The 27,032-nt window shown below is 38.2% G+C and overlaps 1 protein-coding gene across 2 annotated transcripts; it reads left to right on the top strand.

Annotated features, from left to right (window-relative positions):
* The first annotated feature begins 19 nt into the window (after positions 1-19).
* LOC121877792 (G2/mitotic-specific cyclin-B-like) lies at positions 20-25,305 on the top strand. Of its 2 annotated transcripts, none has more exons than XM_042383667.1 (8): positions 20-250; positions 4,586-4,767; positions 9,906-10,116; positions 10,636-10,794; positions 16,881-17,120; positions 18,864-18,982; positions 20,543-20,669; positions 23,580-25,305. In XM_042383667.1, exons 1-8 carry the CDS (start codon positions 221-223, stop codon positions 23,685-23,687), a joined length of 1,176 nt encoding a protein of 391 aa, XP_042239601.1. In that variant the 5' UTR covers positions 20-220; the 3' UTR covers positions 23,688-25,305. The 2 variants fall into 2 exon arrangements, with proteins under 2 accessions (XP_042239601.1, XP_042239602.1); XM_042383668.1 differs by having other exon boundaries at positions 21-250; positions 4,589-4,767.
* Positions 25,306-27,032: the final 1,727 nt, after the last annotated feature.

The raw sequence follows: 27,032 nt of genomic DNA, 5'->3' as shown, positions 1-27,032 counted from the left end.
AATATAAATAATGACGTCACAATTTAAATGTCCCACTAACCAACCAATCAGCGCTAAGTACTATCCTCCCCTGTACAGCTTGACCAATGAGCGACGAGTATTGCCCGCCTCTCCCCCCAACAGCGTCATTTAAACCGTTGGTCATCGCTCCGTTTGAACACTTGTTACTTCTTTTAACAAGTTCTCCGACGTGTGAGGATATTTACCAGACTACAGTAAGATGGCGTTAAGGACGACCCTTCACACCAGCGTGAGTGTCTTAATGGCGTCTCTTGGGTATTAAACAATAGGAGAGTTTGTGTGTTAGGTCGCCGCCATCATGGTGTTGTTTTGCCTCTAAATTAATCTGTCACATTTTCCTCTTGTCAAATACTCGAGTTGTTCTCTGTTAACTTGTCTTCACTGTTACTTTGTTTTAAGTATATGGTTGTGGCGTGACTTGTGCTACCCTAAGTAGTAATTTTCGTTGCCTTGTAAATTACTTCCCTCAAACCATCTACATATTATTTCCTGTAACTCACATCTTTCCTTTACCTTCATCACGCGCACCCACAGTGATTTACTTACATATGTTTTCATGTTTAAATAATTTCGCTGAGTAATTACTGATCATATAATGTTTTATAATTTGGTTAAATTTCCATTGTCAACCACATTGGCTCTCCAGTTGAGCAATGTGTTTTTCCGATGGGTTTTGTTTTATTCGAAGCAAACAACCAAACTAACCTAACCTAACCTAACCTTATTAAGCATGGGTAAAATTTTACAAGCTGCCCAACATGGTTTAGGACATGCAACTAACACACTGGACTTATAAAGTATTCCATTACTCCCTAACATATTAATGCAAATTTATCGTAAACGTATCATTTGTGACGTTATTATATTTCTTTTAAAAAAAAATATATCTTTATATTTAATTATGTATTGTATGGGATCCTTGTGTGAATAATTTTAATGTGACCACAAAATTGATATAAGAACATAAGAATGGAGGAAACTGCAGCAGGCCTATTGGCCCATACTGGGCAGTCCCGTTTATAACCAACCCCTATTGCTCGTATAAGCATCCAACCTATGTTTGAAGCTATTCAGCGTATTCGAGTTAATGATGATATTTGGTAACGTGTTCCATTCATCCACTACACTGTTTCCAAACCAGTGTTATTAAGGCTTAAATTACTGGTCACGCCAAGGTTGTTTTACCGGTTCATTGTTTATAAATACAGTATAGTCTCGGTTTACGCGGTCAATTAAACCCGTGTTGGTCCGCGTAAAACGAGAAACGCGTAAACGAAATAACAACAAATGGGATTAATTGAAATAGAGACTGGGCCGACCGCCAGACTACCCTTTTTCCTACACAATACGTGCGTTGTAGTAAAAATAACATCTTAATTTTATGATGGTATGCACACACAATATTTAAGAGAAATATCAATAGTATTAGGCTTTTTAACACTTACGTTAGTAGAAGAGGTGGCTGGGCACACGGGGATGGGTGGCTGGTTACGAGGCAGAGGGCAGATTATTGGCCCTCACCTGTATCACTATCCACCACAGAGGCTTGCAGGGCCTCTTTGTCAAACCCCTCAAAGTCCATATCCTCACTATCACTGACTTGGGGTGGCTGTGGTGGGTGGCGGATGAAGAACCCGGTAATGTTTTGTTGACTGGGCAACCTAGTGCGCACCCTGCCTGCGCCGCTTCCCGCGTAAATGGTGGAGTGTACCGCGTAACTAATAATTGCCTGTCTGGCCAGGTGCCATGTAAATGACCAACCTCGTAAAGGAAATCCGTGTAAATCGAGACTATACTGTGATGATATAACAGTATTTATTGAATTGAATTGAAACAGTTTATTTAGCCAGAAAAACAGATACAGTGTGGATAATAATAACAATATTAACATGGCTGAGCCAGTTGAGAATCTGAGCTCTCATTTAGGCACCTGATATATACTATACATTTATCTCCAGGAAGTATTATGTAACATTTAGTATCATCTGGGATAGTACAATAGCATGGTGGTAATAAGAACATCTCATAATGTTACCAAAGTTATCACTTCAATATTTATTTATTTATTTATACATAAATTACAGTGGAATTGAAAATAATAAGTAGAATGGGGGAGCATTACAACATGGGTTGTACAGTAATAAGGTTGAACAAGAGGACAGAGCTGTCAGGATTATGACTAGTTGGCAAATATGTTTATTGCAATAAAAGCAGGTACTGTAAATATAGTAAGTGTTACAAGAAATATTAATACTTCGACAATAGATATTTTTTTAGAGATGATTTAAAGGAAGGGAGCGTAGTCTTTGCTCGGATGGGTGGGGGTAAGTTGTTCCATACCTTCACACCATGATATTTTATGGAGGTCTGGGACTGAGAGGAGGCATGGGGGGTGGTCTTAGTAGCTCTGGGTGCCTTAAGTTGTATCTCTGATTATTCCGGAACTGGAAATAATTATTGTCAAGAGGGTACAGCAGTAGGTGTTAATAACTTTGAATTTAAAAATTTTCAATGTAGCAAATTTCTCGTTTGTTTGATTGTTTTTCAAGTAGGTCATTGTCCGTACAACTCTCTTTTGTACAGTAACCAGAGATTGTGTTTTTGAAGAGCCAGAGGCCCCCATAGTGTGTGACAGTGTATCAGGTGTTGGTAAACAAGATCATGATAGATTTCTTTCATTGCTGTGAGAGTGAGTGACTGTTGAGTGTGATACATGATACCGCACTGTTTATTGACTTTACTGTGAATGGCTTGTATGTGGTTTCTCCAGTTAAGTTTCTCATCAACAATTACCCTAGGAATTTAGTATTTTGTTCGCGTTTGAGGACTGTATTACCAAGGTATAGGGGGTTCAAGTCTGGGGGTAAGTTTTTCCTTAGGTGAAAGATCGTGTAGTGGGTTTTCTAAAGGTTTAAGGTCAGTTTATTACGTATTACCCAGGTCCTGACTTTAGTCAATTCAGTGTTCATAGTTCTCATCAAGGAATGGAGGTCTGAGTTGGTGGCATAGAGATTACCATCGTCTGCAAATAAGTTGTATTTTATGAGTGAGCTGGCTTGGACTATGTCATTTATGTACAACAAAAACAGTACTGGACCATACAAGATTGGCAAGGAGTCAGATTGGTGATTATTATAGCAGATGTACTGCATCCTGTTGGACAGATACGAGGGAAACCAATTGTGGGACAGGCCCCTAATGCTGTAATGTTCAAGTTTTGAAAGGAGGATGGTATGGTCGACAGTATCGAAGGCTTTAGAGAGGTCCAAGAATAACTGACTGTCATCAAAGGAATTTAAGATGTCATTAGTAAAGGATAGCAGAGCACTCTCAGTTGACCTTCTAGCTCTAAATCCAAACTGGGAGTCTGTAAAGATGTTATTGTAATACAGTTGCATAAAAACATAACATGTATGAATGTATTTTATAGATCTGTACATTATATCAGTTATACATAATACATATAATCCGATACTATCAGCACTATATAAAATCCATTGCAATAGTATAGTTGCACATAATAAAATATTATTTAACATATTGCCAGGTGGTTAAGGCGGTCGCTTGTGAGAGAAACGTCATAGAAGAAAAATGTTTAAGAACTGTCTAAACAATTGATTGCAACCATAAAATTCTCGAGACTTTGGGTGGTAACAAGGGAAATTTGACCCACATGTTTGGAAAGTTTCTATTAAGGAATTTTATTATTAAAATAAGTTACAGCAAAACAGTCTCTGCAAAACCAAACCTGGTTTTATGCCTTGTCCATTTTTCAATGTACATTTGAACCCTGTGAAGGCAGCAGTCACAGGCCATGAAGTGCAAGTCCTGTTTACAATGTATACACAACCACTGGGGAGCAGAGTTGAGAGCGAATAATTTGAATATAAATGTCTTATATTTTGCACAGAAGATAAAATTTTTGCTCACTAATAAAATTCTTAAATTACTATATATCTACTCCCAGCTGTTGTGCCCTTGATATGTCTCTACTCCCAGCTGTTGTGCCCTTGATATGTCTCTACTCCCAGCTGTTGTGCCCTTGATATGTCTCTACTCCCAGCTGTTGTGCCCTTGATATGTCTCTACTCCCAGCTGTTGTGCCCTTGATATGTCTCTACTCCCAGCTGTTGTGCCCTTGATATGTCTCTACTCCCAGCTGTTGTGCCCTTGATGTCTCTACTCCCAGCCATGTCTCTACTGTTGTGCCCTTGATATGTCTCTACTCCCAGCTGTTGTGCCCTTGATATGTCTCTACTCCCAGCTGTTGTGCCCTTGATATGTCTCTACTCCCAGCTGTTGTGCCCTTGATATGTCTCTACTCCCAGCTGTTGTGCCCTTGATATGTCTCTACTCCCAGCTGTTGTGCCCTTGATATGTCTCTACTCCCAGCTGTTGTGCCCTTGATATGTCTCTACTCTCAGCTGTTGTGCCCTTGATATGTCTCAACATAAACTTGGGAAAGTAACATTGGTCTTTCTAAGGATGTACAGTACAGTGTAGAAGTGCATAAATTATCAAGTTAATTTACATGAATATTTATAAAGGTTTGTTATTTTGTCAGCAGATGGGTCCAGATAATGTTCTCAAGAAGGTGGAGACCAAGCTGATCCAGGGACCAGTGCTGCACCGGCCAGCGCTTGGAGAAGTTGGTAACTGTGCTATATCGCTCCGTGGATCCAAGGCTCCTTTGAAACTTTCAGAAATCACTAAGAGGCCCTCTATTGTTCCTAAATTAAGACAAAGGTGAGTTTTTATATAATTTTTTTTCTTTTTATATGCCTTATACAGGATGGCCTGGCAACAAATGAAAACACACACATTGTTTACAAATTTTTAGCTATCCTGTTAGAAGAGCAAAAGAAGTTTTTAATGCCCTAGATGTTGGCTGTTACAAGTGCTAACCATTTATAATTGGGGTGACTGTATATTTAAGTAAAAGTTTATCTACAGCAGAGGTTTCCAGCCTGGTGTTTGCTACATTATTCAGGGTCATCTATTTGGAGATACAGTACTATAGTACAGTACGTTATGTAGAACATGTTTAGGATTGGATCAAACTCGGTTATAAGTGCGTGTAACCCCATACAGCACAGTATTGATGATGGTCTAATACAGGTTGGACCTTGCTAATCCGGGAAGCTTGGGACCAGACAGGTTCCCGATTAGCGGAAATTCTGAACCATCGAAGCCGAGGTTAAAAAAAGGTAAAATAATGCATAAACTATACTGGTACCAATACAACTAACATGAGCATAAATCTAGCCCAGGCTTACTGGACTTCTTTATGACAGTGTTAGTACTATGACACGTTTACTGTACACCGGACCCTCACTTTATGCCTTTCATTATGTGGGAATTCACATACCTGTATATGTACAGAACTAAACAAAGAATTTGTTTGAAATACTCTTTAACATTCAATGCCATAATATCCTGGCCACTGGGGTTAGTTATGCAGTTTCCCCTGTGAAAAGGTTGTAATTTTGATCAACATTTTACTGTACCTGTACTCACTTTTTACTCAAATGTACTAAGCTAAAGGACTAAAATTTTATATCATGTAAACTATGAGATGTTAATACTCAAATTGATCTTTCTTGCAAGGATTCCAGCAATGCAAATTATATTTTGCCAAGTCAAGTCAATGACATTTTATAAGATCAAATCTTAAGCCTAAAACCACCTTCACCCTCTAAAATCTTTATCGCCTTCTGGCTGGGAGGATGGGGAGGGGGAGGTGAGCAGAATATAACTTTCATTGCTGGAACTCTTGCAAGATGGTGATTTATTTGAGTATAAACATCCCACAGTTTACACTAGATAAAAGATTGTCCTTTAGCTTCGAACATTTGAGTACACAGCGAGTACATTAATACTGTATGGTGCTCAAAATTATGGCTTTTTACTAATTAACTTAGTACATTTGAATACAGGTTATGATAATTGTTATGAGTTTTCCACAACTTTTATAGCATTACTGTTGACTTTTAGTAGTTGTGGAACATATCCTAATTTTCCCCATAAGATTTAAGTATTCTCTATATGTGTCCCGAACCATCAAAGCTGCTGGACCATCAGGTCCTGGATTAGCGGGGTCCAACCCGTAAAAGAATACTGTACAGTACTCTGGTTATCACGAGGAATGAGTTCCTAAAGGACATTGTGAATATTGGGGTTTAATTTTCCCCATGAGAATTAATGTAAATATGGGAGGATGCATTCCCAGCTGGCAACTTTCACCACATGTACTGTACTGTACACTTCTCATTATCCAAGACTATTAGGGACCAAGTTTGCCTGTACATTACTGTACCAGTAAATGTGAAGAAAAAATAAAAATTATACTTCTAGATAAAAAATAAATAAATACTGCTCTGCCAGTTGGCAATAAAAAGTTTAACTACACATGGGAGGCTGAGATCCCCAACACTGGCTCCCCCTCCCATTAACTAACATGCACATAAAATATTTTGTATTACCTTTGTTTTTGACTTTATAATTTTTTGGGGGGTTCATTCTGCATGAATGATTGTGTCCTTATAACAGTAAAAAATAAAACTGTGTACCATTATACCTGCCTGAAAATACAAGTTAAAAAATAGTACTAACACAGCTTGGGGAGAGCTAGGGGGCTGCAGCTACATTGACAATCTAATTTAGACACCTACACGTCCATGCTCTTCTTATTTAATAGCAGGTTACAGGTACTGTACACTCCATATTATGCAATAAAATATTTACAGTACCACAAAAACAATACAAAAGAACGTGTGTGTGTGGCATTTTTAAAGGAGTGTATACGGCTAAACTAGCGTTCACCATTGTAGTATGAAGAATTCTAGAGCGTTCGGAATGTTTTTTTTTTCACTCCATGGTTGTGAAGTACAGTACATGTGTTTTATGAGTGAATGGTCCCATTGAACGTCATTAATTTCTAGCCCGCACAGGTCCTCGCGCATGAAAAAAAACTTGGTCGTGTGAAGCGGGTCTTACGGTGGAATAGGAGTGCTGTGGCTAACCCGCGGGGTTTGAAATATTGCTGTAGGGTATTGTGATTATCTTTGTGAAAAAGCGGGGTATGCCTTGAGACGCGTTAAAATATAAAATGGGGTTAAGTGGTGTTGTGAATAGTGAGTTACTGTTTTCCTGTACAGTAACACCTACAGTAGTCATTTAGAAAGATAGATCACTATGGCTTACCTTGTGTCTTTAGGACATGTTGTCTTAATGGATGTTTCTGACGTCCACTTCTTTCTGGGAAACTGTTTGCCAGAAGTGGCTATAACTGGGGGATGCATTTAAATACTATGCTGTACAGTACTCTATGACAATGTAGAGCACGTACAGTACAGTATATACAGTACAGTAGGATAAGGATATTGTGAGATGGGGTCCAACGATGTTCGCGATATATAATTCCATGTAATCAATGGGGAAAATGGGGTTAGCTTCTGGTGGCCAATAAGTGACTAAACTTGACTTAATGAGTTTATTTTCTTACTAACTAAAGCACCAATGAACACTAGACTCGGCAGCTGATGCACCATCACGGGAACACCAGACTCGGCAGCTAGACGCTACACTGCCACCCTCACTTGACAATCCCACACCTACATAAATGAACAAACCAATAATATTAGTTACAGTATTAAATCTTTTCCATTAAGCTTTCCATTCCCTTCACTTTAGTTTTCACGTCACTAGCAACCCATTTACACTCGGCACTCGCCTTAGAAGTCTTAATCTGCAGCAGAGTCGGCTGCTTACTCGTCACTCGCTCAGAAAGACTGAGTGGGTGAGCGTGAATGCGTGGGTGAGCAGCCATGGTGGCGCCATGCCTTTGGTGAGCAAATAACACATTTGCATGCCATGGCAGTACATTTGAAACATTTCCTGCCCGATTTCCCTTGCGAAATAAATAAATTTATTGCTATACCGTATTTCTCGGGGTATAAGCCGCCCCGACGTATAAGCCAAACCCTGAATATTTAGTTGAAATATCAATTCTAGGCTGATGTCGTGTGTATAAGCCGACCCCCAAACTCGACTCATTATGAGCGGTTTGACGTTCGATACTGCACTGACTTGCCTTCATAGTCGACCTCTTATCTGTTTGCCACATTCTCTCCACTTGGCATTTTCCATATCTGAGGTGGTTGTCTTTAAACCTTATAGTAAAATGGCCCCACCCGCAAAACGAATGAAATACGATGCCTCGTTCAAGTTAAAAGTTGTAAGATTTGCAAAGGCATCAAACGACTCTGCAGCTGCAAGAGAATTCGGCGTTAATGAGAAGCAGGATCGAGAGTGGAAGAAGGCTGAAGAAAAGCTAGACATCCCCAGAACAAAATGTGCCCTGAGAAGAGGTAAACAACAGTGGCCAGAACTGGAGGAGAAATTATTCGAGTGGGTCGACGAGAACCGAGAGAGTGGATACGTCATCACCGGGAATGCCATATGTATTGATGTAATGAAGCGTAAATAGATTCTTGGAATGCCATAAAATCAGAAATGGTAGTAAAAACATTAAAAAAAATATTGCATATCCAATTCTCTGGATGGTGAGGAGGATGATGTGGTGTGGGAAGATGACGATGAAGCCGCAGCCAAGTTGGAGGACTGGGATTCACCGGAAGGAACCACTAGATCAGAGGAAGATTTTGAAGGATTCTAAACCATTTCAATTCTATATTGCTTTTTAACATTTTTACTGGTCTTTTTTTTTTATCAATGTCTTATATAAAGAATTTGTATTTCAACCCTTTGTTACACTAATGTCCTTGGGGTGAATAACAGCTGATCAAGCCACCACGCTGGTAATAGTGAACAACAGTCGTGTCCTATCGCTGTTGTAGTATTTCTGTTATTTTGGTATTTTAGGTCACTTCAGTTCACGTCTTTACAATAACAAAGTTGTACAGCCACTCCTCGACTTACGATGGGGTTAGGGACCCAAATCCAGGTCGTAAGTCGAAAATGAGAAAATAATACATAGAAAACCTAAAATGGGTGTCTCTTTTTCTTCTCGTCACCACAAAACTCTCACTTTTAAGCTTGCCAGCCATTTTAAAGGGAATTACAAACGAAAATTTTGTCAGTACACAGCGCAATCACTAACGTCGGGACTCGAAAATACGTAATTTGAAAAAATTTTGGTACGACTGAGGCGGTCGTATGTCCGGGTGGTCGCAAGTCGAGTAGGTCGTAAGTCAAAGTTGTTTTATATATGGGTTCTCATAAAGAGAATAACAACTGATTGGGCAGTCACATTGAAGTTTCCGAGTAGTAAATAGTGTCTCTCGCTGCTATGCACCAGAAATTTTTAAGGTTCATGATCTAGATCTGCTGCATAAGCCGACCCCCATGATTTTTGGGAATTTTGGGGGGCTTACAACCTCGGCTTATACGCCGAGAAATACGGTATATTGGAAAATGTCAATAATTTTGGTAGTTGCAATATAAAAAAATAGTTATAAAAGGTGGCAATGTATCCCGGCCCTACTGTACTGTTCTCTCATTGTTAAATATTAACCCTCTTGGTGCCGTAGGCTTTCTCCAAACTGAATAAAATCGTTGATTGGCCGATATTGTGGTGGCTGGCGATTCACTCGTTATAATAGTGGTGAGAAAAGTTATACCTAAACCTGCAGCGTTGACTATTGGTCAGGAGGTTGACGGTGCTCATGGGCTGAAATGAAAAGAAAACCTAATAGTATACAGGTGTGTGAGAGAGAGAAAGTAACAAGTGGGCAATGGATTCTAAAGGGGCATTTTCCCCCAGAGGATTTGTTCTCGAGAATTAGTGTACAGTCCACACGTTAACCTTATACAAGTGTGTTGTGAGGATAGAGTAGTGAAGTGGATCTCTGTTCCTTCTCTAGTGACAAAGAAAATGCGAAAAAATCGAGGGATCCTGTGGAGAATGTGGAGGAGCAAATGGATGTGGAGGAAGTTGCCAAGGTAAAAGAGTTGTCCATTGCCTTTTCTACACAATGCCTTGGTGTTGAAGACATAGATGCTGAAGACGGAAGAAATCCTCAGTTGGTGTCAGAATATGTGAAAGACATTTATAAACACTTACGCCTGCTGGAGGTGAGCGTTTGTTTATTATTTTGTTAGTCTTTAATTCTTAATTGGTGTTCTGTTAACTTATGGGTATATATGGCTTAGGTTTTAAGGATTTCCATTTGTGCTAAAAAAATTTCTATAGAAATGGGTATTGTTGTTGAGGGTTATATCATGGCTTCAGAATAATGCTGATTTTACATCTTTAAACTCTTGAGCTTGTGAACAAATCTTAGCTCTATCTATAACGCTCTTTTAATTCCCTCGCATATTGGTCCCCCTTTGCCTGTAACACTACACTGTACTGTAGGCTAATACTGCCAGTCCTCGCTATTTACATTCCTCTCCTACACCTTTCTTACATGTTCAGTCTCCAGACCATCTTTGTAACATTCTTTTACAATCCTCTAGAGCAGCTTTCTCTACCCTTTATGGAATAATAACTCTTAAAACTTAACTGTATTGGGTTGTCATGTCTTGACTTGTAAAAGACTTTGTTTGGTGTCCAGTATATTGTAATGTGTCATGATGTCTTTGTTTCAACAGGAGGGAAATAAAGTACGTCGTCACTACCTGGATGGTCAGCAGATTACAGGGAGGATGAGAAGCATCCTTATTGACTGGTTGGTTCAGGTTCACATACGCTTCACACTTCTTCAAGAAACACTCTACCTTACTGTGACAATCATTGACAGGTATCTCCAGGTAGGTTCATTTCAGCTGTACTGTGATGCTCTGTACAGTACATTGTTTTACAGTATAGGAAAGCCTCCGATAACGGCGGTTCTACTAACGACGAATCATATTAAAGACCCTGGCGAATTTAGGACCCAATTCATTTTGCACCGTTATTTTCTTCGTATTTACGACACAAATAAAAAAAATAAAGTAGAATTACATTTTCAAAATAAATAATAACTATATCCCGATATACATAAAAAAAACATACCTTGCTCATGGAGGCTGCTGGGCCTGTGAGTGGCGATGCCAGCATCACCAGTATAAACAGTCGCAGCTGGCAGGCCCTTTGTTTTCACGCATCTGAATAGGAAACGGAGAAAAACTTTCTCGGGTTTCTTATGGCATTTTTGCATCCCTATTCAACATGAGCAAGTGATGGTAGTGTTGGTCAAAAAGCTAAAAGCAAATGTTTAACCTTAGCCGAGAAACTAGGTGTGTTAAAATGATATGAAAAGGGTGAGAGAGGTCTGTGGATATTATATGGAGCAAGCAGTGAACATATTTTTGAAGTGGATCCATTAACAGAATGAAGCATTAAAATTAACAGGGACTTGAAAAACGTACATGACCTGTACATAAAGATGTGAAAGGTTCTTTCGACAGCTTTATTATTCGAAGGCCTAAACCATCAAATTCAGCTACACCATCAAATTCAGCATCATAAGCTGCTTCGGCAAAAACTTCAGGTTCAGTAACAGTTTCAGCAGCAGCTATGACATCTTTATGGAAAGCTTTAGCAAGAGTTGAATCTGATGACTTTGTCACCTGAGTTAAAACTCACACATCATTGGCTGTCCTTAGGTTTTAGACTTTACCACCATTGGTAGTAGAATTTTTGTTTTACATTCGTAAGTATTATTTAAAATTTTTTTTACATGAGTAAGTATTATTTAAAACATATATGAACAGTAAATAAGTGTTGCTTTCATATTCTTGTGTAGAGAAATTTCAATCAAATACATATTCATGTCATGCAATCCGTAATCCGGTTCCACCGCTGGTTTGGACATAATTTGGCCACCGTAATTTAAAATTTCGCGCTGGTCTCCTCGCCAACACGCCACTACTGTTTTGGTGGCGCCACTAGCAGACTCGGTTATTCCTGTGTTTTTCTTCATTATAAACTGCTCTTATTTAGCCCCAGTCATGTCTTCATTGAATAAAGGAAGTGCTTCTCGTGGTGTGAAGCGCAAACACCATACGTTGTCTATACAAGATAAGGTTGAACTTCTCAAAAAACTCGACAGTGGCGTGTCCGTTCGCAGCATATGCGACTTGTATAACATTGGCGCTTCCACAACTACTAAAAGTCAACAGTAATGCTATAAAAGTTGTGGAAAAATCCTTACAATACTCTAATGTGGGTTTAAAGATAATATAATATAAAACTATAAACTAAGACATATGAAGAGCATTGGTGTTTGTGTGGAAAGGGTAAGTGTCTGACTCACCAGCTGTGTCCCGTGACGCCACATGCAGTGCACACACACACACACTGTGCCACATTTCACAACCATTTCTAGAGCATTAATGCTGTAAAAGTTGTGGAAAAATTATTCAAAATACTCTAATGTGGCTTAGAAATAGATATAATAATACGTAATATCAAACTTTTGTGCCATATCTTCTGTAGAATGCATAGCACTAGGCTCTCACATTTGGACACCTATTTAGACTGTAAAAACCTCGCAAAATTCAAATCGTCCAAATTTGAATACAACCTCCTATGGAGAAAATTAATTTGCGTCTGGTACTTTCGATGTTTGGCGGATTACTACCTGTAATAAAGCAACATCCTAATAAACCAACGAAAATAACACAAAGTTAAATAAAAAATAAAAACAACCCAGAAAAAGATTTTGTTCTACGACTTCGGCTAGAGTTGAACCTGTGGCAACTTCGTCATCCGTGTAAAAACACACACAACAACATTGGCTGTCCTTATGTTTTCAACTTTATCACCACTGGTGGTTAGAATTTTTGTTTTAAATTCAGAAACCTGAATTAAAATATATATGAACAGTAAATAAGTGTTGCTTTCATATTCCTATATAGAGTAATGACAATATGTTTTCACGTGTGCACTTATGTACGCGATCTCACTTTTTTCTTTACCATTAATGGTTAGCAACTTCTATTGTTCCATTTATTAACATTAAATAACATTACTTAAAACAACCATATTAATTTTTTTACATTAATTTTGTTACAGCTACAACCAGGGTATTATTTTCTTCAGTTTTATATGTAGACCCAATCAATCACTGGTTTTGTAAACATTAACGAAAACAATGCCGTCTCGTCTCCTCGTGTGTTTTGATATTCTACGGATTATTAATGAATTGAATTGTTCATTTTGCACACATAAACATTAATTCAACCAAAAAGACATTCGGTAATAAACAATAATGAATTTTTTGTACATAAATGACGCTGTTTACGCGATTGTGCACATCTGAACGTTGGCGGGCTGCTCAAACCCGTCGAAATTTGAAATTGTGTAGTGTTTTTTGTGTCCAAATAAAAACGTCGAATTAAAAACTCGCGAAATTTAAGAACCTACTATTAGGGAATCTTTCCACATAAAATGAATTGTGGGTAGAAATAGGGCCACCGCAAAAATGCGAATTCGTATACAGCTACTCCTCGACTTACAACATACTCGACTTAAATCACCCGGACATACGACCGCCTCGGTCGTTCCAAAATTTTGTCAAATTACGTATTTTCGAGTCCCAACGTCAGTGATCATGCTGTGTACTGACAAAATTTTCGTTTGTAATTCACTTTAAAATGGCTGGCAAGCTTAAAAGTGAGAGTTTTGTGGTGCTGAGAAGAAAAAGAGACACCCATTTTAGATTTTCTATGTATTATTTAAGCATTTTCGACTTACGTCATGGATTTGGGTCCCTAATCCCGTCGTAAGTCGAGGGGCAGCTGTACTGTACAGTGAATGCGCATAAAGCGAAGGTCCAGTGTATCAAAACACTGACATCTGTTGACAGTTGGGAGTCCAGTGGCGGTTTCTTTTTATTATCCAACTTGTACTATTTACAGAGTATTTTAAAGGTAGGGTGAGGTGGTTATGAAGTGGGTTAGAGGTAATTATTTATTTAATCCTAACCTAACCACCTGTGGTTCGACAAAATCACTAATCCGGCACTGCTCAGGTCCCAATCAGTCTGGATGTGAGATGGTCAACCTGAAATAAACAAGAATGAATCTTTTGTATATATTCTTAAAATAAATGACGCGGTTTCTTTGAGGGCAAGTATACATTGCCGTTTCACTGTCACTCTTCTTTCTTTAACATCAATGGTTACCTTTACTGTACATTAAATAACAATAATTAAACATACATGTTTTTTTTACATTAATTTTACTATTGCAACAACCAGGGTCTTTTTTTCTTGTTTCAGATGGATAACTGACACTATGGGTGTAAACACTGACAACAACAATAGCATCCCATCTCTTATGCGACCATATTATTATTCATTTATATTGTATAAGGTCCATTCATTAACATTATTTAAAGAATATAGTTTGCCTTTTTGATTAATTGTATTGTTTTGGGGGAAAGGAGGGTAAAAAGCCACACAAAAGATATGGAAAGGTCAGACTTGGGTACACATCTCATTATTATTGCTTTATTTTAATGGTAATTAATGATTCACGATATGATGATTCTCCTTACACTGCAATAATGGATGACACATTACAGTCGTTCTTCGAGGCTTTACTGTATTTGATAATCTGTAATACAGTACTGTGCAGTAAAATTCCATATAACAGACTTCTCTAGGAAAATCCGTTTGTCTCAATAACCATGGTCTTGAGTACTCTTACTTGAAACAACCTTATAGCATTTGCTAGTGTCATTCTATTACTAAATCTGGTGTAGCTACAATTTTCAGAGTACACAAGTTAATGGAGTTAGTCACTTCCAATCATTTATGGACAAATTGTCTGCTTATAGCAAATCACCTCTAAATCGGAGGAAATTGACTGAATGTGTTGCTGAACTAGAATAGGCTGTGTTCTGAGCACCAGGTGGGTAGCCAACAGTGTGGCTTAACTATGAAGCATTATGTTCTCATTTTGAAAAGGCAATGAAGGATGAAACAAGATCCTCATGTGACAGAAAATCATATGGAGGTCTGTTAAAGAGAATTTCTTCAAAAGTTTATTTTAGACTTGTCTCTAATGTTTGACACATTGTATGAACTCGGTTTACTATCAGAGTGTTTGCAAAAATGCACAGCTACGATTGTGTATACAGACAAACTGATCCACCGGATCATAAGGTCATGCTTCCCAGTTGGGCGCTGTAAGCACTTCTGCGCTTCACCTTGCACAGGACATAGGGGGGTGCCCAATTAAAAAAAAATAACTTGGTACAAAAACTCATGTAGCCCGAGAGGCAGTTGAAAGGTGTTTGGGACTGTTTCATTAGTGAGAAACAGCAAGATCTCCTCCATCAACAGTTTCTTACTAGTCTCATTAATTATCTAAAATATTATATGTTTGACTATGTCAATGAAAGGTTCTCAACCCCAAGGTAACCGTGCATCTCTATCAGAAGAATTGTGTGTCCTTGATAAAAATATTTGCCTGCTGAAACGCCACTGAATTATGGAGAAGCTGCAATATCGTCTTTCTGCAAGTGTTTTAAGCTGTTACCTGCTTCAGTACTAAGTGCCTTCAGAGATTGTGGAGAATCCTGGACACCTCATCCCCCAGGATTTATGCTCGTTATTAAACTGCATTCAAGTGATTCCCAGCAGTACTGCAGAGTGAGAGAGGGGATTCAGTCGCATAACTCAGGAGTCACCACTTATGTTTGTTCAACTACATGGTCCTCCACCGGCTCAATGGAATCCTCCTCCATATGTCACATCCTGGCTACGACATCACAGATCAGCCAGGGGAAGTCCATGTAGTTGAACAAACCTAAGTGCTGACATCCGAGTTATGTGAAGTCTTGAGCGTGTTGGTGTTATTAAGTTCATGTGCTGAATCCCCTCTCTCAGAAGTAAAATGACTATTTTATCCATTCTGCCAAGCTGGAACTAGTGGCAGAGGAAGCTTCATTCATGCATGTAGCTGGGGTTGGTTCCTTAGTTATGTGGTTTTATTTTAATTTTTCTTCCATTTTAACCTTGGTGGCAGTCGCCATCTTGGATTTGGAAGTCGATATGGTGCCTCTAAAAATTTACCATCCCATCAGATTTCTCACCTGAAAATTAGTGGAAACTGACCCATTATTCATGATTTTAGTGCATCTAGTTCAAAAGTTATCACCGGCCATATGGTGAAAATGACCACTGGCCGCCATTTTGGAATTTGGGCTCCCACCTAGTTAGCCGACACTTTTGAGAGGTACAGTACATAGGAGCTAAATCTTGTTTGAATAGTCCCTGGTACACAAATCAACAATAAAAAAATGTAGGAACATAATGGTCACATTTGATGATGATGACTACTACGTGGATGGTGTTAGTTCTGTACTGTACAGTCTCGCAAGATTATTCGAAAACTGCCGGAGACAGCTGGCAACTCAAATTAACAATATATACCAGCAGTAAAGTATAATATACAAAACAACAAAGCCCAACCATTAATTAAGTAACCAATCACCGATGACTTTTATATTTGTTCGTACTTTTGACAACGTACTATAGTAAACAAACGGCCTCGAGTTGCCAGCTGTCCCCAGCAGTGTTTGAACAATCTTGAAAGACTACATAATTTGTTCAATGTGAATGATGTTGAAAATAATACATGTTTGAGGGAATAAGCTTGAGCAAGTGTTTAGGAAGTCAGTGTAAGTGTAGGCTAGACAATTGAGCATTGTCTGTGGGTCATATCAAATACTGTACAGTATTTGATATGTCAAAAACGCATAAATTTTCAGATATAAACCGAACTAATGTTTTTATGAATGAAAACTTGTAAACTGTTACTCGGTTCACTAGAGCCTTTATGGTTCTTAACCACCTGTTCAGACTCCTGAAGGTTTTTAATGCTTGTATATTTTCCCTTTACAGAGTGAGAGGAATTTGCCTCGCACTAAGCTGCAGTTGGTGGGCGTGACGGCCATGTTTATAGCCAGCAAGTACGAAGAAATGTACTGTCCAGAAATTGGAGATTTTGCTTACATTACAGACAAAGCATATTCAAAGGCTGAGATTCGCCAAATGGAAGTGGCCATTTTGAAGAAGCTCGATTTCAACGTATCATACCCACTACCTCTACACTTCCTTAGAAGAAACAGCAAGGCTGGATCAGTAAGTACAGTGCAGTATATGAGGTGCTCGGCATTAGAAGCGGGTGAAGCGCCACCCCGGGCAATATACGTTTTTTTATGGATATCACTATTTTCATCATTCCACTGCATGTTGGCATTGAATGTAACCTCCTAGCTAGAATAGAAATATGGTTGAAAGTCCTTCAAAAATAGGGTGTCATTTTGCCTCAGTCCGGGAGCTATGTAGCTGGCTGTGTGCTCAGTAAATGAAGGTGGCTACATCCCGTTCAGAGTGAGAGGAATGCGCGCCAATGACAGCATGCCTCCTGTGGGGACCCCCCCCCCCACCGGAGTCGGCCAATCACAATGGATTTCCCTTGCTACGTCACAGCTCCTCTGCCAATCCGCGCCCCCCCAGATGCTGCCTCCTTGTTAGTTTAGGCATGTTGTATAGGATAAGGCGGTTCAGCGTACTTTCTACTGCTATTTTTTGATAACTTTTCGGCGTAACATTGGCGTTATTCATGTCCACAGGTGTGAGAAGTGCTGTGCAATGTGTGCCCGATATTAGAGCGACTCGAGTGAGGCCAGGCCTTCTGGTGTGGGTTCAGGAGCCTATTATTCCTGAGCGCGTGTTTAGTGACGACAGTGTTCACGTGGACACCCCAACCATGCTTGGTGATAGTGATTTTGGTAGTGAATTTAGTGGTGATTATGGTGATACAAGTGCTACTGGCGATGGTGCAGGTGATGAGCTACTTGATGTTGGGGAGCTTAGTGGTGGTGGAGCACCACATGATGCAGATTGCAGGGGTCAGGAGCCCCCTTCCCCAAGGCCCTATAGAAAAAAAGGCAGGAAGAGACAGCGTAGGGTTGATGAGTGGGCACAGGAGGTTGCCAAGCATAAACGTAATTTGATTATGACGAGGCCATTAAAGTTATAAGCACTTCTCAGGATTTACGTAACTTCAACTTCCTACGATCATCAGGGATAATAAAACGAAGGAACTAAACAAAGTAAGATTGTAAAGAAATACTATGATCATAATACTCTTTTTACCAAAGATTGTGCAAACTTTCTTCTCCTTTGTATGTTAATGGTGGGGGGATGAGTGTAGTGGTGTTTCCTTATTATTACACACTATTATACTTAACAATAATATAAATATTGGGCTGATAATAGGGACAGAAAGATAAATACTGATAAACAAATGAGTTTTTTATTATTTCATTTGGGGGGGGGTAAGACGAGTGTTGTCTTTGGTGATCATTAACTTGTTTTGCAGTATTAGCTCACAATAATAAGAAAATTTTGCAGAAAAACAAGATTATTGTTTGTTTGAAGATCAAACTACCATACATGATGGGTAGTTATTCTCATTTACCTCGTGATAAAATAATAACTTATTCACAAAACTAACTTCCAGTTTTAACAGTTCGCTAGGAGAGGGATTGAGGTGCACGATAATTTTTTTTTAATCCTCTAGCTTAAAAAACAGCGAAGTTATGGTTGTTTGAATTTAAAAAAACTTTAAATGTATTTTTCTCCACTTTTTAAATTTGGAGCTTCACCTCTTTCTAATGCTGAGTGCCTCGTATACAAAATGTAGTTTTGCTGTGTGCTAGTAAAACTGTGCAGTCAATTCAAGCTTATTGCTACTTATTTTTAACTACACTGTAGCTACTGTATGCAACATCTTCTTTCATCTGAGAAAAGTATCTTCAATTTTGTTATTTTTAACTGAATCATCTGTAATACAGTAGTTAACCTTGTTGTTTACAGGTTGATTCAGCACAACATTCCCTAGCCAAGTATTTGATGGAGCTGTGCTTGCCTGAGTATTCCATGTGCCATTATAAACCATCAATGATAGCTGGTGCTGCTCTCTGGCTCTCACTCAGGTAAGCTCATCATTTATAATTTGAAGGAAATCTCAACTTTACTCTATAAAAGCAATGAAAATGGTTTTTAAACTCCTCCCAAAACCTGTTATGTCCAAGAATAAAACCCCAACGAAAAAACAGTGGAAATGCCTTCGTTAGACATTTCCTTGTACAGTGAAACCTCCATCTAACGAACTATATAGAGATGAAAGTTCTTTATATCAAGAATCCGTTAGATATGAAACCCCCCATTTAACAGATTATATGGATAGAGGAGTCTGTTATATGGAGGTTTTACTGTATAACCTTGGCTGGTGTGGAGGAACATTTTTCACCTAAGTGTGGCTGATTTTTTTTTTAGGACAAGTAAATTTTTTCTACATGTGTATTTGTGTAACAATTCCTTTTGTTGTTGTTTATGGTAACACATCTGGATACTGTACATCAATCACCTCATATTCTCCAGCTAAGTTTCCTCCATCTCTACTTCTTCTTAGTACAGTACACCTTTCTTAACTCCCTAAAATATGTCACCTTTCTTCTAAATAGCCTACCAGATGTGTAAATGCATGCAGCAGTGTCCACACATATACAGGTACTCCCCGACTTACGATGGGGTTAGGGACCGACATCCAGGTCGTAAGTCGAAATGGTCGTAAGTCGGAAATGCTTAAATAACTCGTAGAAAAACGAAAATTTGGGTATCTTTTTTTTTCAGCACCACAAAACACTCACTTTTAAGCTTGCCAGCCATTTTAAAGTGAATTACAGATGAAAATTTTGTCTGTGCTGACTTTGGGTCTCAAAAATACATAATTTGACCACATTTTGGTACAACTGAGGCGGTCGTAAGTGCGGGTGGACGAAAGTCGAGTCGGGCGTAAGTTGGGGACTACCTGTACTTTGTGTATTATTTGTCAAGTGACCCATTATGTAACTGTATATTTTCAGCCTTCCAGCTGCCATGCTCTTTCAATAAACTGTTAATTATTACTACACACACACACACACACACAATTATTATATTACACACACACACACACACACAATTATTATATTACACACACACACACACACACACACACACACACAATTATTATATTACACACACACACACACACACACTTATTATATCACACACACATACACACACACACACACACACACACACACACACACACACACTTATTAATATTACACACAATTATTATTATTACACACACAATTATTATGACACACACACTTTGTTATATTGCACACAAAGCCTGTTCAACGAGGTTAAGGAGCCGTGAACCACCTACGTGATAACGGGTAGTCCCCATTAGAGGTTCACGGCGCCTTAAGCTCGTTGAACAGGCTTTCCGTGCAATATAACAAAGTCTAGGACTGCTTTTAGTATCCTGGTGGTCCAGCGGTTAGCGTTCCCCGGTCACAGTCATGGGCTCGGGGGCCGTGGGTTCGAATCCTGGCGGGTTGAGGTGTTGATTGTATGTAGAAGTCCGCGTGCTTTATTGGGCTAATGAAATATATATATATATATATATATATATATATATATTGTACAATTTTCTTTTACAGAGTTTTAGATGGTTCACCTTGGAATGAGACATTGGTGTATTACTCCTGTTACACTGAACAAGAACTTATGCCTGTTGTCTGCAAGATAGCTGCTCTAGTTATCAAGAGTGTCAATGCTAAGCAACAGGCAAGTTTTTTGTGCTTTTTTCAAATGTAGTTTCAGAAATGTTTAGTTTTCCCATAGTATTGCTCACATGTCCATTAAATAGTCAAGCATCCAAAGTTCTTCCAATAAACAGTACACAGTGCCATGAAGTGTGCTGTAGATTAGTGCCATGAAGTGTGCTGTAGATCAGTGCCATGAAGTGTGGAGTAGATCAGTGCCATGAAGTGTGCTGTAGATCAGTGCCGTGAAGTGTGGAGTAGATCAGTGCCGTGAAGTGTGCTGTAAGTCAGTGCCGTAAAGTGTGCTGTAGGTCAGTGCAGTAAAGTGTGCTGTAGATCAGTGCCGTAAAGTGTGCTGTAGGTCAGTCCAGTAAAGTTTGCTGTAAGTCAGTGCCTTGAAGTGTGCTGTAGGTCAGTAAAGTTTGCAACTTTTCCAGTAGTTTTCATCAGAGTGGCATAAAATGCTTTTGGTATGAAAGAAATCCAGCAATTTTATAAAAAATAAATGTTCCAATTAGGGGAAGGGTTATAACCTACCTCTATCACCACCACTGCCATTTTGCAGCATTTTTCATGTTTGCTTGTGTTAGTCATGATTACCTGATGGCAGCTCTGCAATCTCTTGTAGCGCCTCTCATCACATTCTTATCTCTGAGGTAATTTCTTACATCTCCAGGTCATTCTTGGCCTACCCCCCGGCTCTTTTCCCCTCCATATTTAGTCTCCTGCACCTTTTGACCAAATTGGGGACTCCTCCATTCTCTCCACCTGTCTGACCATCTCATCCTACCTCTATGCAAACCTCGCCAACATTCTTAATGCCATCCACTCTCAACTATAGAAGGTTTTCTTTCTTCCACTGGCACATTGACATCATTCTTCACATTGTCATTTCAACTTACTTAAGCCTACATACCTCATCCTCTTTAACTGCCCATGATCCACTTCCAATCAACACTTCTCATGTCAGTTACATAAAGTTTTCCTTCAAGCAAAGAGGAGGCCATCTTGCTATCAATAAAGACAACAGCTCCTTAATATTCTTCCAACCATGTCTTAACTATTGTGAGTGATCTAGCTTTAACACTGACCATGTCACCCAGGTAACCACACCTCGACTCATTCCAGGGATACTGTACAGTGGTCCCTCGGTTAGCGAACGGTTCGGTTAACAAAATTTTGGTTAACGAATAACCTTCCATAAGAATCTTCAATTCGGTTAACGAACAAAAATTTGATTAATGAAATCCTTACGAAAATCGGCCTTTGTTGTGAGCATGAGCTGATGAGCTACTCTACCAATTCAGTACTCTGTTCTATGTTTACATTCGTTTCCAATGGAGTAAATATCAATAAAGTTGTGCTCTTTAATATTTTTGCATGTTTTATATTAAAATTATTAGTCATTTTAAAATTTATTTAATATACAGTGACCCCTCGTTTAACGAACGCCTCGGTTAACGAAATTTCGGTTAACGAACTGCCTTCCATAAGGATCTTCAATTCGGTTAACGAACAAAAATTCGGTTAACGAATTTCTTACGAACCGACCTCAACATGTTTTCGCTTGCACTGACCGGGCAACCAGCTTTAGTATCAGTCCGCCAATACATTAATCGGTTCTAGGGCTTAAATTCCTTACTATTTTAGTAAATATCAAGAAGTTTATACTATTCAATAATTTTAAAAGTTTAATATTAAATTTTTTAGTCATTTTAACAATTATTGAACATAATTGAAGGTAAAGTGACTAGTTTAATGCGCGGCATCCAGCCTCTTAACACAGCAAACAGGTGCTAGTCTCTCTGTTTTCACTGGAGGTAACATCTTGCTTGAGACTCTTCAACTAAACGCTTTTTTTCTGTGTTTCCAGTCAAATTATTGGTCATTTTGAAATATATTTTACATATTGACAATATATAATGCAGTGCAGTGTTGATTTAAAGAAAATAATCTTGAATTACACCAAGAGAGCTAAAATTTTATGGGTGAAATGGCGCCATGGGGTGACTTCTCTTCCACCCCAATGCCTTCTTTTTTCCTTCTCCTCCACCCCCATTCTAAATCCCATCATCATCATCATCATCCAGGAGCCTTCTACATACACACCTCAAAGTAAGTGAACTTTTCTACCATTTTTGTTGAATTTAGGAAATTTTCGGTGAGCTGGAACCAATTACCCAAAAACCCATTGAAACAATGGTTTCGGTTAACGAACGACCTTCTGGAACGGATTGAGTTCGTTAACCGAGGGGTCACTGTATTGATAATATATGCAGTACAGGGAACTAGTATGTTGTGCGCCCATCAGATGTGTGAGTCGGTCACAAGGCATCAGTTGGGCTTTGAAAACAGTGGAGAGAGCACCTATTTTGTTGGTGTCTTGAATATTTTTGCATTTTTCATCGAAATTATTGGTCTTTCTGAACTTTAGTTAACATATTGATAATATATAGTGCAGTGTTGATTTAAATAAAATAATCTTGAATTACACATAGTGAACTTCAAATTTTATTGGAAAAATTACTGCATCAAGCATGTGTCCCCTGAAAGTTGATTTCTCCTCCATCCCCACTTCCTTATCTTCTCCCTTCTCCACCCCCACTTCTAATTCCCATCATCATCATCAACCAGGAACCTTCTACATACACACTTCAAAGTAAGTGTACTTTAATGCATTATTTTTTACGTTGTATGTACTTTTCGGTGAGCTGGAACCAATTACCCAATATCCCATTGAAACAATGGATTCGGTTAACGAACGAAAAAAAAAAAACTTCTGGAACGAGTTGTGTTCGTTAACCGAGGGACCACTGTACTGCATATTTATTCTCATGTGGAGTTGAATCTCTCTTGTCCACGTTTTATCATAATGTTGAAGATTTATACCATTGCTGCACCCATTTGACTATTTTTTCTTAATATTCAACAGTCGGTGAGACAGAAGTACAAGGCCAGTAAACACATGAAGATCAGTGACATTCCCCAGCTGAAGTCTAGGATTGTGACCAAGCTAGCGGAGAAGGGGTCTCTCCTGTAGAGAGATCTGATGCTAGTCATACTGAATCTGCTTTTGTACAGAAGAATAATGTGTGCTGGTATATGTTTGTACAAACTAGGTTAAGATGCCAGTCACAGTCTCTTCTCTTATTGTGATACTCGTATATTCTCTGTACTGTATATAGATATATATAAATATATGAATATATTTTTTTTATCCTCAGATTAAAATGTAAATTAGGATCTATGAGCATATTAGTGGAATCAAGGCTCTGAATCACCTTGGCTTGTGCGACTATTTTGTTGCACGTCTTCAGTTTTATTTCAATAACCGTACTGTATCTATTAATTTAGGAAATATTGGCTAATATGGTAATATTTCCTTTTTTAGTGCACTGGTTTATTTCAGTCATATATGAGCATGTTAGAAATAATAAGTACAGCATATGTTTCTCATAACCATTCAAGAAAATGGAAGATGAAAAATTTGTAAGCTTTGAATTTTGAACCATTTCCTGCACTGTACCATACTGTACTGTCATTGTATCCCAGTACACCAGTTACACGATTGTATAAAGGTCAAATATTACATTATTATGTGGAGTTATGAGAAATTACTAAAAATATAAATATCCTTCTTTCAATAAAATCTCTGCAGTCCAAAGTTAGTTTTTCACAAGGAATAAATTTCACAATTAGAAATGCCAACCAATGTTAATTTGCAGTATGGAAGATTAGTTCCAAATGCATCAGTAGAAAATAATCTTCACCTTTATCACTTGGTTATGATATATTTTTTCTTGGAAAATGACTATTTTAGATTGCTTTAGTCTCAAAGGTTTCTACTTATGATTTTAAACAGAATATCTTATGTTGCCAGGCTTACTGGATATACTGTACTGTATATATGATGTGGAAGAGGGTTTTACATGTTCTCTAAGTTGTGTTAAACATATTAATCAAGCTCAGCTGTTCCTTTTAAAGAGTTGAAACCTATGAGACAATTCTTTCTTACCATTATTTTATGGGACTGGTTTTTATATTGCTGTGTCTCTATACTGTTGAAACCTATTGTACCATACTGTACTATTCCTATATGAACAAAAGTAAAGCTGTTCCAATTATTTTTTTTTTTTTACAATATGCTGGGTACAACTGCCATGCTCAGGGTATTTGCTGTTTTTATTAGTTATTTGGTGGTAAATACCTGGTGCAAGGTGCCTGTGCTGTATATGTTTTATTGATGTACAGTGTTTGCACTTGTAAAATTTTTAAGTTTCATTTTGTATATTTTAAGTTTGTGGGGCTTATTTGAGTACATGTACAGTACTTAAATATGAAACCTGAGCCTTTCACTTTTATCACTACAGTAACTTGGTTTCCAATTGTTTGATTCTTTTTGCAAGACTATACATACTGTACTGTACTGTATAGGCTATAGGGCATAACCCAGTCTGAAGTAACTGTGAAATGACGAAGATCTTGTTTGATTAGCAATATGTGAAAAGTGCTGATGCCCTTTTTTAGGAAATATTCCATTAGTTGGTTGGTAATTCACATTATACAGTACAGTATAGTGAAAATTATAAATATAGGTAGATAGAGGTAAATATGATACTGTATTCCAAGAATCAATGTTAAATAAAATGAAAATTGTCCAGTGTATTTAATTAATCATTATTTACGAGGTACAGTAGTGATGTAGCCTGTCAACTACTGTATGCTGTACAGTTTTAAGTTTCGCTGTCCTTATAACTTAAATTTTTATTGCTTGTGTTTAGTAGCCGAGTTACCATTTTCAGTGAATCCTCCATATAACGGACACTTCTCTCAGTGTAATTTGATGTGTTTTTTGCATCAAATGGACCTCGATAGAATGGATTTCTCATCTGTATAGTTTGTTAGATTGGGGCTCGACATCTAACGGACCCTTGAGAGAATAGTCTTTCATCTCCATAGTTGGTAAATTTGAGGCTTAACATCTAAAATACCATGGATAGAATGGACTTTCACTTTCATATTTATATTCCGTTAAATAGAGGTTTCACTGTTGCCGATTGACTGACCAGCTGTGTTTCATATAATGTAAGAAGGGACAATGGTACAATATAGTACTGTACTTAATTATCATATCTTCACCACTCGGGATATTAACTAAAGAATGATATGTGTTGACTTAAGTATCTTTGACAAGTCTCCACGACCCTCTTAGTTAAAGGTTAGGTAAAGTACTGTAACTATTTTATACTGTTAATATAAATGGTCTTGTAGTTGATTATAACATTATTGACACTTAAGTTTTTGTTTAAGTTCAATTACTATATACTGCATATGTGATCCTGCTTGATATATTCTGTTCTTGTGTGGAAGTGCAGAAAAACATTTCATTCATTTTAGGTTCAGTATATAATTTGTGTTTTTTGGCCCCTAATAGCTGTACAGCAGCCTAATACAATAATCCACTACTTTGAACTTTAGCTCATTTAGAGTGTAAAGGTACATTATTGCTATACTGTCAACCTTCTCAGGCATTTAGGTTCGCTATGTCCCATATTTGAACAATTTATATGGGATGATTATTATTCCTAACATGAACGAACAGGGCACTGCTTTCAGATGCAGTTCTGATATTGTACTTATGTTGTTTGATTCTGAGCTGCAGTGTTTTTCCTGTCTGTCCTACATAATTACAATTACATTTGCTACATGGAATACAATAAACACTTCCATTTACATTCAAACTTGGGCTATTTCTTATTAACATATATTGGTAATGGTTGTGTCATACTTGAAAACAACATTAATATTTAGTAGCTTGAGGGACCGAACTAACGGGACAAATTCATTACGATAGGGCAGTCAAAATATTCTTAAGTGTAGGAATTTGCATGGTTTGAGAGGAATGAAAGGATTTTTTAGCCCTTTTAAAACAACGATCTACAAACACAGAAGGGTACCCAAGTTTTTGTGCAATGGAACGAATGTGTTTCAATTCATCATCAATAAATTCAGTCACAAATACGCAGACATCTTAAGAACATAACAGAAAAAACTGACATTTTGATAGACTCCAGGTGATTCGATAAAAAGTGTATGAAACTGTCTACCTCTGTGGGCTTTCTGTATACCTTAAATTTGTAGTTTTGGCTATTTCTCATGATAAGGATATCAAGGAATGGATCCCTTCCTACAATAACCTACACCACATTTTTTTCGGGGGGTGGGGGGGGGGGGCATATGAGAAAAACTACACCACGCTAGAGAAAGAAACTGGTCGCGATGCAGCAGCTCAAAGGATCGACGACCAGAAAAGTTCCTCTCGCATTACGTAAGCAGACTTTGACATGATCCCAGAGGCGCACTGTTTGCCGGGGTTGATTAAGGT

This window comes from Homarus americanus, unplaced genomic scaffold (assembly GCF_018991925.1).
Source record: "Homarus americanus isolate GMGI-L3 unplaced genomic scaffold, GMGI_Hamer_2.0 scaffold24523, whole genome shotgun sequence".
Taxonomy (NCBI): Eukaryota; Metazoa; Arthropoda; class Malacostraca; order Decapoda; family Nephropidae; genus Homarus; species Homarus americanus.
Note: the sequence above shows the minus strand (reverse complement) of the source record. Positions and strands in the feature narration are given on the sequence as shown.